The sequence below is a fragment of the Scatophagus argus genome, chromosome 18 (genome assembly GCF_020382885.2).
Source record: "Scatophagus argus isolate fScaArg1 chromosome 18, fScaArg1.pri, whole genome shotgun sequence".
Taxonomy (NCBI): Eukaryota; Metazoa; Chordata; class Actinopteri; family Scatophagidae; genus Scatophagus; species Scatophagus argus.
This window is the reverse complement of record NC_058510.1, coordinates 10,596,567-10,609,074: the sequence shown is the minus strand read 5'-3', so window position 1 is coordinate 10,609,074 and position 12,508 is coordinate 10,596,567. Positions and strand designations below refer to the sequence as shown.

The window sequence follows — 12,508 nt, the reverse complement described above, 5'->3', positions numbered from 1 at the left end:
GCCGGCTTCAGCTGTGACATCACAGAGAGAAATGCTGTAGAAACTAAATCATAACAGCAACAGCGTTCAAAAATCGAAAAATGCAAAGCAGGTGGGCTGGTTGGTCTACTTGCTGGATTGAAGGTGTCTGATTGAACAGGAGAGATCAGTGTGAACAAACATGGGCCATAAATCTGATAACAGTGAAACAACAGAGATAGTAATGGTCGTTTGGGTGGAACATTGTGGGTTATGGATTTTTATCCAAAAAGACTGGACTCAGCTCTTGCACAGACTGCCAGTCCTTGGTTCAGGGTAGGGTTTCAGAAGACCTCAAGTTGGTTTTCCGAAGTAGTAGCCTAAGGACAATAAAATTCATTAGGCCGATTACTCCATAGATTAGAGGAAAATCAAACACTCGTTAAATGATAAATATGTAGGCCTATTTTCGGACTTTGGACAGGAGAGTTGTCTTGTTCTTGCACAGCTCAGCAAAACAGATAACTAACCGAAGGTCTGCTGTACCTGATATGTCAGTGATGGTGCCGCAGAAAGCACATCTGAACAGTAAATGTAACCCACATATATAATTTAATGCTTAGATAGAAAAGCTTTGGTGCTTTAGTTATGCTTTAGTTACGTCTGCTATTAACGTGACATAATTAACATAATAAAAGTGAAAACAGGCTTGTGCTTCCAAAATGCAGCAAACCCACATCTCTCACCGGATGGTGTGGTTGCATCCAAGTGATCAGCGCAGCTCAGTGTACAATAGCTCAGTAGTTTTTCAGAAAATCAGCACCTGTAGTGAAACACAGCTGTGGTGGTAACACGGTGCCACCTGCTGTTGATCAAGGGGACTACAAGGCTTGGAAATGTTTTACATTATTATGTCTTTTCTTTTTTTCCCCACTTTGACAGGCAAACAAACAAAAACCACAGAGACAAAATAGTTAAAAACAAGTAAATCAAGAGCATTTTAGAGCCTGTTTAAAAAGTCATATTCAGTGGTGAAACAAAGGAAGCTGCATTTACAAAGGTAGTTCAGGCCTACATAAGCAGAAATTTGAGGCATGTTTGAGGCTAATTTTCTTTTTGTGCCAGTTCCTACTTTTAGGCTAATCCACCATATTCCAGGGGGAAATATTGTGCATTTTACTACAAATATTTGAAAGATTTTTCTTCCCCAAATTAAGATTTTTAATAGAATGCCTTTATTGTTATTGTACAATGAGATTGATTCGCTTATAAAAATATGAACTTAGAAAATCAGTTGTTTTGTTAGAAATAAAACTGCCCAACAAGCTTATATATACACATTGAATCAACTATAGTTTTTAGCATTTTTATTTTGCAGTTTTCAACTATTTTGGCTACAGGTTGTACAAAACAACGCCGTGAAAGTATCACATAGGGCTATGGGGAATTGTGACAGTGTTTCTCACTATTTTCAAGCCTTCTCTTTGTTCTTTTATTCATTTTTTAAACAAACCAAACAATTAGACGTCTCATTGTGAAAATAACCAGCAGATTAATCCAGAATTAAAATAACCATTAGTTGCGGTTCTATGCAAAATTATCTCCACCTTAACCAGCAGTAAAATCCTGCTTCGACCTTAACAGGCTCATGAATAATCTACATATAACAGAACAAATGTCACAGGGATCAGTTTTTCTGCACTGAATAATGCCAGTAAATCACTTCTAATATTTTAAGTACATTTTCCTACTGCTTACAAGTAGCCAACATTTTCGACTGAGAATATTTCTGTGTGGTATCATTAAGATTATTGTAACTTAGAGTTAGCCTCCAAAATGCTAACATGCCATGACTTTTAGTAGTAGAATCACAAGGATCTGGGGCAGTTTGTGTCCATTTAGTCATTATTACTTCGTTTAAAATATGTAAGGCCTATTTGCAGAAATTCCAAACTTTTATTTTGAAAAAAACGGAAATGCTGATTAAATTTCATTCGGCTAACTTAACGCAGCTTTCCTCCTAGGAAATCAAATATTCAGGGTATATATTTTTGTCTTGCGACTATAATCGAAAACTGCATTTTTCTTAAGATAAGATGTTTGAACTAACATTTACACAATGTAACCGGATATTTTAAAAGGATGCAATTCAGTTTCCTCAAATGATTTCGCTTTCAAAATAATGGCCAATTTTTTTTCGCTAGGTTGGTGAAGTCATGACCCGCCCTATTCTATATGTGATTGACTCGTTGCCTTCATTGGTTGTCTCTGGTTAGGTTTCTGTGTGAGGCATAAGATTGGTTAATTCTACGTTAAGAATATTACAGTAAGCCAATCAGAGTCAGAGTGAGGCGGGTCATGCCTTCGCCATTTTGGGAAAAAAATAAATAAACGTCGCCTCCTTGTTGTGATAGCCGAGAGTTGTCTCATAGCAATGACGTAACAGAGAGAGCACGTTTGTACGAGTACATGAGGATATCAACACCAACTAACAGCTCGAACAAGGTTTGTCTGATAAGTTGTTTGTTGTTAAGCCAGTCTGTGTGCGCACTCTTTTCTCTAAACAACCCCGTTTAGCAACATTGATTAACTCCATCAGAAAACGATGAAAATAACTCTGCGACAAAGCCTCACATGCACAGTGAGGAAGGCAGATGACAAGCTGTCAACGTTTGGACGTTTGTGAATTACTATAGTTGAATTAATACGAAGTTTGCGGATAAAGTTTAAGGGGCACTTGGGTGTTTCCCCAGCAGGCTAGATGCTTTGTATTTATTACAATTAGCTATTAGAGGGACTCACCCCCCCCCCCCCCAAGGCTGGGAAGGATCAACATGAACTTAAAGTAAAGAATACACTGGTACAAAGTACACGACAGTATCTGCTGAGTAGTTTCGTCAGGCTGTCTAGTTGCTCACTTCAATCTTGCTTTCATGCTTTTGGGTTAATATTCTTGTAATGATCAGTTTTCTTGTAAGTAATTGTTTATGCAACCCTCAGTAGGAGTCCAGACACTTATAGACATGAAGTTGGAAGTGGGTCAGCTGCAAAATTGTAAAATGCTTGAATTGGGGTTCTTATCCTCCATTTGTGCCACATTCACAATCACGTCGCTTTTCTTTATTTTCATGTATCGTCTGAACCTTTTGATGCCGTTCAGGTTTTGTGACTCTCTGTCTGTGGAGGTGAGGTTTTGGAGTAAGCAGATGTGCTGCTAATCAGGTGGCAGCTGAGTGTATAGGAGGCGTATGGAGAACCTGGAACAATCAATGTTTTTTTTATTGTTTTTTTCCCCAAAGAGCAGTGAGCAGGTGTGATCAGTGCGGTAACTACCGCTTTAGAGCACACAAATACAGCAGTTGTGGGTTTGAAAACAGGGGAAAAAAACACCAAAAAACCAGAGGCTATTGAAATGAAATCTCTCCCCACTTATTGCCGTTCTCTCTGTAGGTAACATGGCGAAGAATAAACAAAAAGGAAAAAGACAGAAGAACGTCTTTCAAGTTGCAAACAAGCAGCTGAAGCCCAAGAACAAAGCGAAGCCTGTCACAACAACACTCAAACACGTAAGATCTCTTCCCTTTTTGTATCTCACACATATTTTGGATTCTCTTTTGTTTGTCGTGTTTGTTGCACATAAGTCTGGCATAATTTGCGTCTTCACAGATCAATGCGGTTAAAAATGAGAAGGTGGAAAACCTCAATCAAGTCTTCACAGAAGTCCAGAGGGATGTTAAGAGCGTTTCAAAGTCTGTTGCTCCTGAACCAAAGAAACAAACTCAGGTAGAGGTGCAAAACTCTCTCGCATTGATCCTGTCACGTCTGAAGTCTCTTGCTGTGACTAATTATACTAATAATAATATTAATATTTTGTGTTTTTTAGGTTGTCAGAGAGCCACCAAAGGAAGCCGTTAATGTTGACAATGCTGCTCAGCTCTTCTCTCAGCTATAATGGATCATGAAAGTGAACTGTCATAAAGTCTGAGGACAAACACAATGGCCAGCTGTTGAAGATATGAAAGTCTTTATACTCTCAATGCATTTTGACATTTCTCCTCCAAAATGAGGACTGCAGATAGGTTGAAAATTAGAAGAGGTTACGGTTATTGCATATTAAAAACTTGTCTTTAATTTAAGCATACTTTATATTCAGCACCAAGAAATGTAACTTGACAGACTTGTACACTGCCAGTTGTAATATTGTTTCAGGAAAATGAGATATTTTTTGCTTCCACTGACAAATATTCTTTTGTGTAAAAATGTTTGCTTTTGTTTGGACTACAACAAATGGTTATGAGTCATTTTGATTATAAAATATCAGACAATAGGAAAAACAAATATTGATGCCTTGTCCTTCATTGTCTTGACTCTTGTATGCAGGTTTAGAAGGTTATGTGTTTCAAAAAGGATTATACAATCTAACCACAGGCCATTTCTCACACCCGCTTTGAGTTTTGCTTTGCCAGACGGTTAAAGACGTCCACATCTTTTAATTTCATGCTGTTCATGGCTAAGATTTAGTGTCGGTGAAGTCAGAAAGGAGATCATGCCGACAGCAGTTTGTAATGATGAAAGTGTTTGCTTCAGTTAGTTACCAAACATTTAAATGTCATGCAGAAATTGTCATCGTAGAACCATCACAGAATTTAAATGAGTGAGTCGCAGGTGTAGCGTCATTAAATCTGCACAGATCATCGTGATGGTTGTGATATCTTCACTCAGGAGGTGTGGACTGAGCTCATTTTGCAGCTGTAGTCTGGACTGACTCATATTGTCAGTTGTATCTGATATTTCATTCAGCTCTGCATGCATAAGCTCTATTTCAGGGCTTCACGCTGTCATTTCTATTAGGAGTGCACCTGAAGACGCAGTGTAGCAGCGAGCTGTCATTAGTATGCTGGTGATGCTGCCGTATCCTGCTGCAGTAGCAGCTTGACATCAGAGGTCATGGGTGTGCATGGTGCCAGTCTGATTGCTCGTCCCGTGGAGATCTCTGACTGACTTAGTTGGTCAATAAATCTCAGCAAGGACTGTAGGAACTCTGTGGGTTCATGTTTATATGGGACTCCTCTCACCTTAAGTGATTGTTCATATAAAAAAAATAATTAAAGCAGGTTTAAAGATATGTAACTGAAGAAGGATGCTGCTAAAAAAGGCAGTAAATCCATTTTAGTATCAATTAAAAAAAAAAAAAAAAAGGACAGCAGAATCACAGGAAATTTCAACAAATATGAACGATTTGGTCTGAAACGCATGAGATCAACACCTTCGGGGCGGAAACATTTATTTGTAATATTGAGAAAGAGGTCTTCAGCTGGAAACCATTTGCGAGGAGAGTGAAGCAGATGCGGTGTTAAGGTGTCAGGTGCTCCCCCCCCACTGTGATCCAGATGGCTGCAGCACAACACAGGCAGTGGGCTTGCTCTGCTGCACACCCTGGGGAGGGAGATGCCATGCCAGAACATGCACCCACTGCATTTCCAGCGTAATCTACACGAGCTGGTAGGAGGGTAGCTGGAACTGTGGGGAAGGACTGAGTTTTGTCGCTGCTTGTCATGCAAAAAATATTCTGCTTGCTGCTTTTAAACTTTGATGTCACAAACTTAAGAAAAAAAAAAAACCCAAAAACTTGGCTCAGCGTGACTGAGCCAAATGCCAAGGAGATACAGACAAAGCTCATGAGGCTGTATTTTATAAAAGGGAACCGATTGTCATTAATTAGTTTTATAATTTTGAAAAAGAACAAAAAGACAGAGGAGAAAAAAAAAAACAGTCCAGGATCTTTTGATTGAAACGGATTAGTCAGTTGCTTAATTGAATGTAATTAGAAGTGACATTTTAGACAACCACCAGAGCTGGAAATGTCCACAAGATGGTGCTCTGGATGGGCTTATCAATATGCATGGTGACAAGCGAGGAAGTGGATCACTGTGTGTGTGTGTGTGTGTGTGTGAGTGTAAGAGAAAGAGAGAGAGGGAGTTGAGGGCACAGACAGAAAGAGAAAGAGAGGGGTCTTAGGCTTGCTGAATGCCAATAAGAAGCTGAAGGCCTATTTGCAGTATGTCATTCCCACTGCACAGCTGGGTTTTTCACTCCGACAGGACAAGCAGCAAAAGGTTACAGCACCTGCACTCCTCCCTGTGACAGAAATAACAATCAGCATGTTTGTCTGCGCAACACAGACAGACACAGCAAGCACACAGCAAGTGTTTGCCTACGCAGATTTGCTTTTGCTTCTCACAGCCATCTCAGATAGCAGCGCTCGTCACAGCTCAGACATCACTGTTTCTCAAAGTCTGGCAATACATCTGCCATATACTTGCATATAAAGCTTTACTTCACTTAACTTCTCGCCATTCCACTATTTCATTGTCTTAGGTATCAAGGACATACGCTACCAGCTTGAATGTCCAATTGAAATATGCTTTTCACGATTAATGGGTCTCTGGCAGCTTGGTCTCGAACTGTCAAGAGCAAACTATTCCAAGCAAAAGCACTGCTGAGATGTAAAAAAGAGATATTGAATTAACTGGTACAATTATGGTATTTGAAAGGTCAAAATGCCATTCAAATTAAGTTTATAGTCATAATAAAATATGAAATGTTATCATGAAGGTTAAAAAAAAAACTCTAATGACTCCCTCTGCAGCAGAGGATGCAAATCAGATAAATCTGCCTGAAAAACATAAATGCTAATGTATATTTATTACTCTGTTTATTCATAACTTTCTGTCATTGACTTGACTGTCATTGCCAGGAAACTGAGACTCCCATTCATAAGTGGAGCCTTTTTCCTTGTCATTTCAATCTCCCTTTAATTTCTTTGCAGGCGTTTTGCCAGCAAGTTAAGCAGCCAAATTATGATTAAAGTTTGCTCTTCAGAGCAGAGTTCAGTTGAGCGATGTCTCACTGTGCTAAAAATTCTCCTCATGCTATCACACCTGCTGACTTATCTCACGTAAAGCTGTATGTTTCGCTTCACTTTTCACTGTTAGAGGGATGGGTTTTTGCTGCTGCTGTGCCCTCACTGGTGCCACCTCCTCTCTGCTTTGTTCATAGGTTCAGATTAAAGCCTACGCCCAGAAACACCAGTAACATCGCTGCTGCTGTAAAGCTTATGATTTACTAAATGGTAACTTTAATGAATGTCATATAGAAGACAAATCAGGTCAAAATGTTAAATATTTGTTCTCCAATGTTAAAATATTTTTCCTTTTCTGCTCCCTATGACAGGTCATAACATAAATAATATTAAATAAAAATTATAATATTTAAAATAAGCAGGCCCTATAATAATTCATTTTCCTTTTTGCTGGAAAAATAACTTACAGACACTTACAGTTACCCCCCAAATTATCGTAATTTATCGAAAGTTTTTCCTCATTAAAAGAGCTCATCCACTTATTTAAAAAAAAAAAATCTCTTGGAATTACGACGGGGCACAGCTTGGACCTGACCACTAAGAGCTTGTAGGTACAGGTCTAGATGCTCAGCCATGTCGAGCACCCCGACTCCATTCCCAAGACTGTATCTGGACCACAACCAAAACAAACAAACCCGAGCCTCTGCAGCTCTATTTTCCATCTGCAACAAATCACCAGAGCGTCAAGCGACTGCAAGCTGTTTGGCACGCAGGGAATGAAATAGGCTTTACACTTGAGAGAACACGGCGAACAGAGTTGCTTTTCTAATAGGATCTCGGGCACATTGCTGGAGTCGCCCGTGTGGTCCCACCTGCAGGTACTGTGGGACGAGCTCGTGGCTGAGAGACGGCAGAGGGGAGGAGGAGAGAGGTGTACGGCTCAGAGGGGATGTGGAGAGGAGCGCATGCTTGCTTGTCACTGAAGTGGAGACAGGAGAGAGCTTTCTGGTACACCTGTCAGAGCGCATGAACAAAGTACATCTGTTCATCCCCTCCGCCTCCTCCTTCTCCGTCAGATGTCACCGTCTAAAAACAGGGCTTTCTAAACACACAGCACACTTATTCCTGCCTCCATCTGTCTGACTGTCTTTTTGTTTTTCAAATCCATGTGAGCACACACACACACGAAGAAGAGTTCAAAGCAGTAATACCACAGTGCAAATATACACTTTTTACAGCATTACAAAATGCATACTCATTTCAGACTTGCACTACTCGTTCATATTTGCACAATACCGCAATATTGCTGTAAATAATGTTGCCACCCCTGCCACTGTTTATATCTTTTTTTTATCCTGGTTATTTTTATATTTATACAGTGTTGTTTTATATATTTTTATATTTATAGTATTATGTATTTGTAGGTTATTGGGCTTATACCGGGACCGGGGAAACTAACTTCGTTCTGCTCATGGTCTACATGTGTGAAATGACAATAAAGCTCCTTGAATCCTGTGTGGTTCTGTTTCAACAATGTTGAAATTTGTAATCCCTCTTGCTGTAATCATTAAATTTTAACTGCTTTCTTCTGATAGGGCTTGAAAATATTTCAACGGTATGTAGACTTTTGAAAGCATTTCACAGATTGGCTGCTGCATCGACTTGTAGAAGAGCAAAATCAGTGTGAATTGTCAGTGTATGACGTACAGCGCATGCGCAAAGTATTCACACCACTTTGCTTTTTTGCACAATTTGTTATGTTATGTCTCATTCCAAAATGGATTAAATTCATTTTTTCCCCTCAAAATTCTTCACAAGATACCCCATAATTACAAAGTGAAATAAGTTTGCTTGAATTCTTTTGCAAAATGTTTTTTGCAAAACACTGGAGCTCTGTCAGGGTGACCATAGGGTTCTTGGTCACCTCCCTGATTAAGGCCCTTCTACACCTATCACTCAGTTTAGTTTGGCCGCCAGCTCTAGCAAGAGTCCTGATGGTTCCAAACTTCTTCCACCTACAGATTATGGAAGCTACTCTGTGCTACTTCAATGTGGCAGAAATCTTTTGAAATTTTGTACCCCTCCCCAGATCTGTGCCTCGTCTCAGAGGTCTACAGACAATTCTTTTGACTTCATGGCTTGGTTTGTGCTCTTACATGAGCTGTCAACTGTGAGGGCTTATATAGACTCATGTGTGCCTTTCCAACTCATGCCCAATCAACTGAACTTACCACAGGTGGACTCAACTCAACTGAAGGATAATCAGTGGAAACAGGATGCACCTGAGCTCAATTCTGAGTGTCATTTCCCCCCTCCAACCCTAACCCTAACCCTAACCCTAATCCTTTTTCATTTTTAATAAATTTGCAAAAAATTCAAACAAACTTGTTTCACTTTGTCATTATGAGGTATTTTGTGTAGAATTTTGAGAGAAAAATTTAATGTAATCCATTTTGGAATGAGACTGTAAGATAACAAAATGTGGAAAAAGCACAGTAAATGTTTTATCCATGTACGAAACTTTTTATGTCATTTGCACTACTTTTTATACTGATGTTTATATCTTCTATTCTGATTGCTTTTTTATATTATATAGCGTTGTTTATATTTATTTTGTTAGGTAATTGGGCTTATACCGGGACCGGGGAAACTAACTTCGTTCTGCTCATGGTCTACATGTGTGAAATGACAATAAAGCTCCTTGAATCCTGTGTGGTTCTGTTTCAACAATGTTGAAATTTGTAATCCCTCTTGCTGTAATCATTAAATTTTAACTGCTTTCTTCTGATAGGGCTTGAAAATATTTCAACGGTATGTAGACTTTTGAAAGCATTTCACAGATTGGCTGCTGCATCGACTTGTAGAAGAGCAAAATCAGTGTGAATTGTCAGTGTATGACGTACAGCGCATGCGCAAAGTATTCACACCACTTTGCTTTTTTGCACAATTTGTTATGTTATGTCTCATTCCAAAATGGATTAAATTCATTTTTTTCCCCTCAAAGTTCTTCACAAGATACCCCATAATGACAAAGTGAAACAAGTTTGCTTGAATTCTTTTGCAAAATGTTTTTTGCAAAACACTGGAGCTCTGTCAGGGTGACCATAGGGTTCTTGGTCACCTCCCTGATTAAGGCCCTTCTACACCTATCACTCAGTTTAGTTTGGCCGCCAGCTCTAGCAAGAGTCCTGATGGTTCCAAACTTCTTCCACCTACAGATTATGGAAGCTACTATGTGCTACTTCAATGTGGCAGAAATCTTTTGAAATTTTGTACCCCTCCCCAGATCTGTACCTCCTCTCAGAGGTCTACAGACAATTCTTTTGACTTCATGGCTTGGTTTGTGCTCTTACATGAGCTGTCAACTGTGAGGGCTTATATAGACTCATGTGTGCCTTTCCAACTCATGCCCAATCAACTGAACTTACCACAGGTGGACTCAACTCAACTGAAGGATAATCAGTGGAAACAGGATGCACCTGAGCTCAATTCTGAGTGTCATTTTCCCCCCTCCAACCCTAACCCTAACCCTAACCCTACTCCTTTTTCATTTGTAACAAATTTGCAAAGAAATCAAGCAAACTTGTTCCACTTTGTCGTTGTGGGGTGTTTTGTGTAGAATTTTGAGGGAGAAATTTAATTTAATCCAGTTTGGAATGAGACTGTAACATAACAAAATGTGGAAAAAGTGAAACGATGTGAATACTTTCCAGATGCAGTCTACATTACATGAACTGAGAGGGTGTAAGGACTGACTTGCATAGAAAAAGAAAAAAAAAACACATCTAAAAATATATTTGGAGCAATTTTCTCTGCATCCTAAAATGTATTAATAATGAATGTGTTGGAATATTTTCTACAAATGCTAAGTGAATGGCTAGATGTTTTGCTGCAGATTCATACTGTGTTCCATTGTGCAAAGTTTGGGACAAACATGCGAGAGGCAGTTGGTTTCTCTCAATCACAATGATGACAACCAAAGATGTAGTTTAATGATGTGGTGAAGTAGCGTTGGGTCATGGGAGTTATTTCCTTCACTGACAAACAACCGTCATTGCTGATAAAAACACGACTGAGGGGAAAATGTTCATGGACGGAGTAATGTTTTAAAGTGTTGTTCAGTCACATTTTCTGTCTTCCTTCTTCACTTTCTGACTCTGACAGAAGTTACAGTGACAAGAGACCAAAAGAAACTGTTACTTTGAATAAAAGATTTCTCTGGGTTTGAACATCACTGGAAACAACGTTAGTACATAACTCGACAAAATGTATAACAAAGATCCAGTTGGCTTTTGACATTTTAAAGCAGAAATGCTACATATTATATCTTCAACTTCAACTGTTGAAGCGTCCAGGAAGTTTCTCCCCTTTTAATGTGAAAAACAAGATCTTAAGACTAGATACACAAGAGACTGGCTTGATAAAATGTAGTGAAATGTTAATTTGTTTGTTTTCTCACACAACTTTTATCGTGATGAAATTTATCATTTGAATTTCAAATTCGGCTCTTGTGGTGTCTTATGGCACGCTAACGCCGCAAGCTCAGTCCTAGTTGCATTCCAGAAAGTTTTACTTCAAATTTCATCATCTTTCCCAATCCACATGCATAACTGCCAGGTTTGATGTACTGAAGTATTGTTTTTGCGTATTGCGTTGGTGCTATGCTGCTGTGCGTCGGCGATACTCTTGTGGTCATTGTGTTGAATTCCAAGAAAGTCCCTTGTTGCCAAGAAACTTTGACTGTTTTCTAAACAGCTGTTATGGAAGTTCCCTTGAGCGCACTGAGTCCAAGTTGGTGGATCTTTTCAATGGCAGGCAATGTATAACAAGTATTACAGGAAGAATACGAATGCGAAGGTGCTGAATGAGAATGCGCTCAGTAAAAGCTCCTTGGATGTATAAAGAGAAAAAATATGCTTATTTCTCACCAGCAGTTTTTTTTTTATATATAAAAACACAAAAACCACAATTGCGTAGGTCTGCGGTTTGTGTTTAGCCATAGGGACTCCTTGTTTGTATTGTTCTGCCGCTTGTTGTATTTTGCAGGGCATTTCAAGCAGATTAAATCTGACTTGAATGCACCTCTAACAGGCGGCAGTACTTAAAGCTAGAAATTGAATACTGACCTCTTTACATTTGCATTTTAAGCACTCCATGCCTGAATTACAAGCATTAGAAATGATGGAGAAGTTGTACAAGGGGCAAGGACAAAGGAAAATGTTATTCATACATTTCCGTAACAAGGCAGGAACATTTCCAGCGGAGGGTAATAAGGGAGCAAGGTCTGCCATGCAGGAGAGAAAGGAACAGACGTGAAGTGCTTCTCGATGAGAGGACATGTCAGTGGAAGAAAAGGAGGCTCTGCTGTCCTGACTGTGGTGAGCAGGTCAGTGAATCGTAGGGGGTCCAGGAGGTGGAGGAGGCAGGAAGACAACAGGGAGCCCTGCCAGGACTGTAGCAGGGAGGGGAGGAGGCGCCTGCACCGGGCTTGTACATTTTGTATAATATCAAGCTGTATTTTTGGTCATGTTCCAATACCCTGGCACAATGCGCAAAAAAGACGTCAATGTATTTATTACTGCAGATAATAGATGATGTGGATGGGAAAAAAAATGAAGATGAAATAATCTGAATTATTAACATTTTTTTTCTGGTTTGAACTATTTAATATGTTTATTCACCAAGACG

General features: G+C 39.4%; 1 protein-coding gene across 1 annotated transcript; it reads left to right on the top strand.

The window, feature by feature from the left end:
* Window positions 1-2,308: 2,308 nt before the first annotated feature.
* rbis (ribosomal biogenesis factor) lies at window positions 2,309-3,999 on the top strand. The gene is made up of 4 exons (XM_046372000.1): window positions 2,309-2,463; window positions 3,409-3,524; window positions 3,625-3,741; window positions 3,842-3,999. Exons 2-4 carry the CDS (start codon window positions 3,414-3,416, stop codon window positions 3,908-3,910), a joined length of 297 nt encoding a protein of 98 aa, XP_046227956.1. The 5' UTR covers window positions 2,309-2,463; window positions 3,409-3,413; the 3' UTR covers window positions 3,911-3,999.
* The last annotated feature ends 8,509 nt before the right edge of the window (window positions 4,000-12,508 follow it).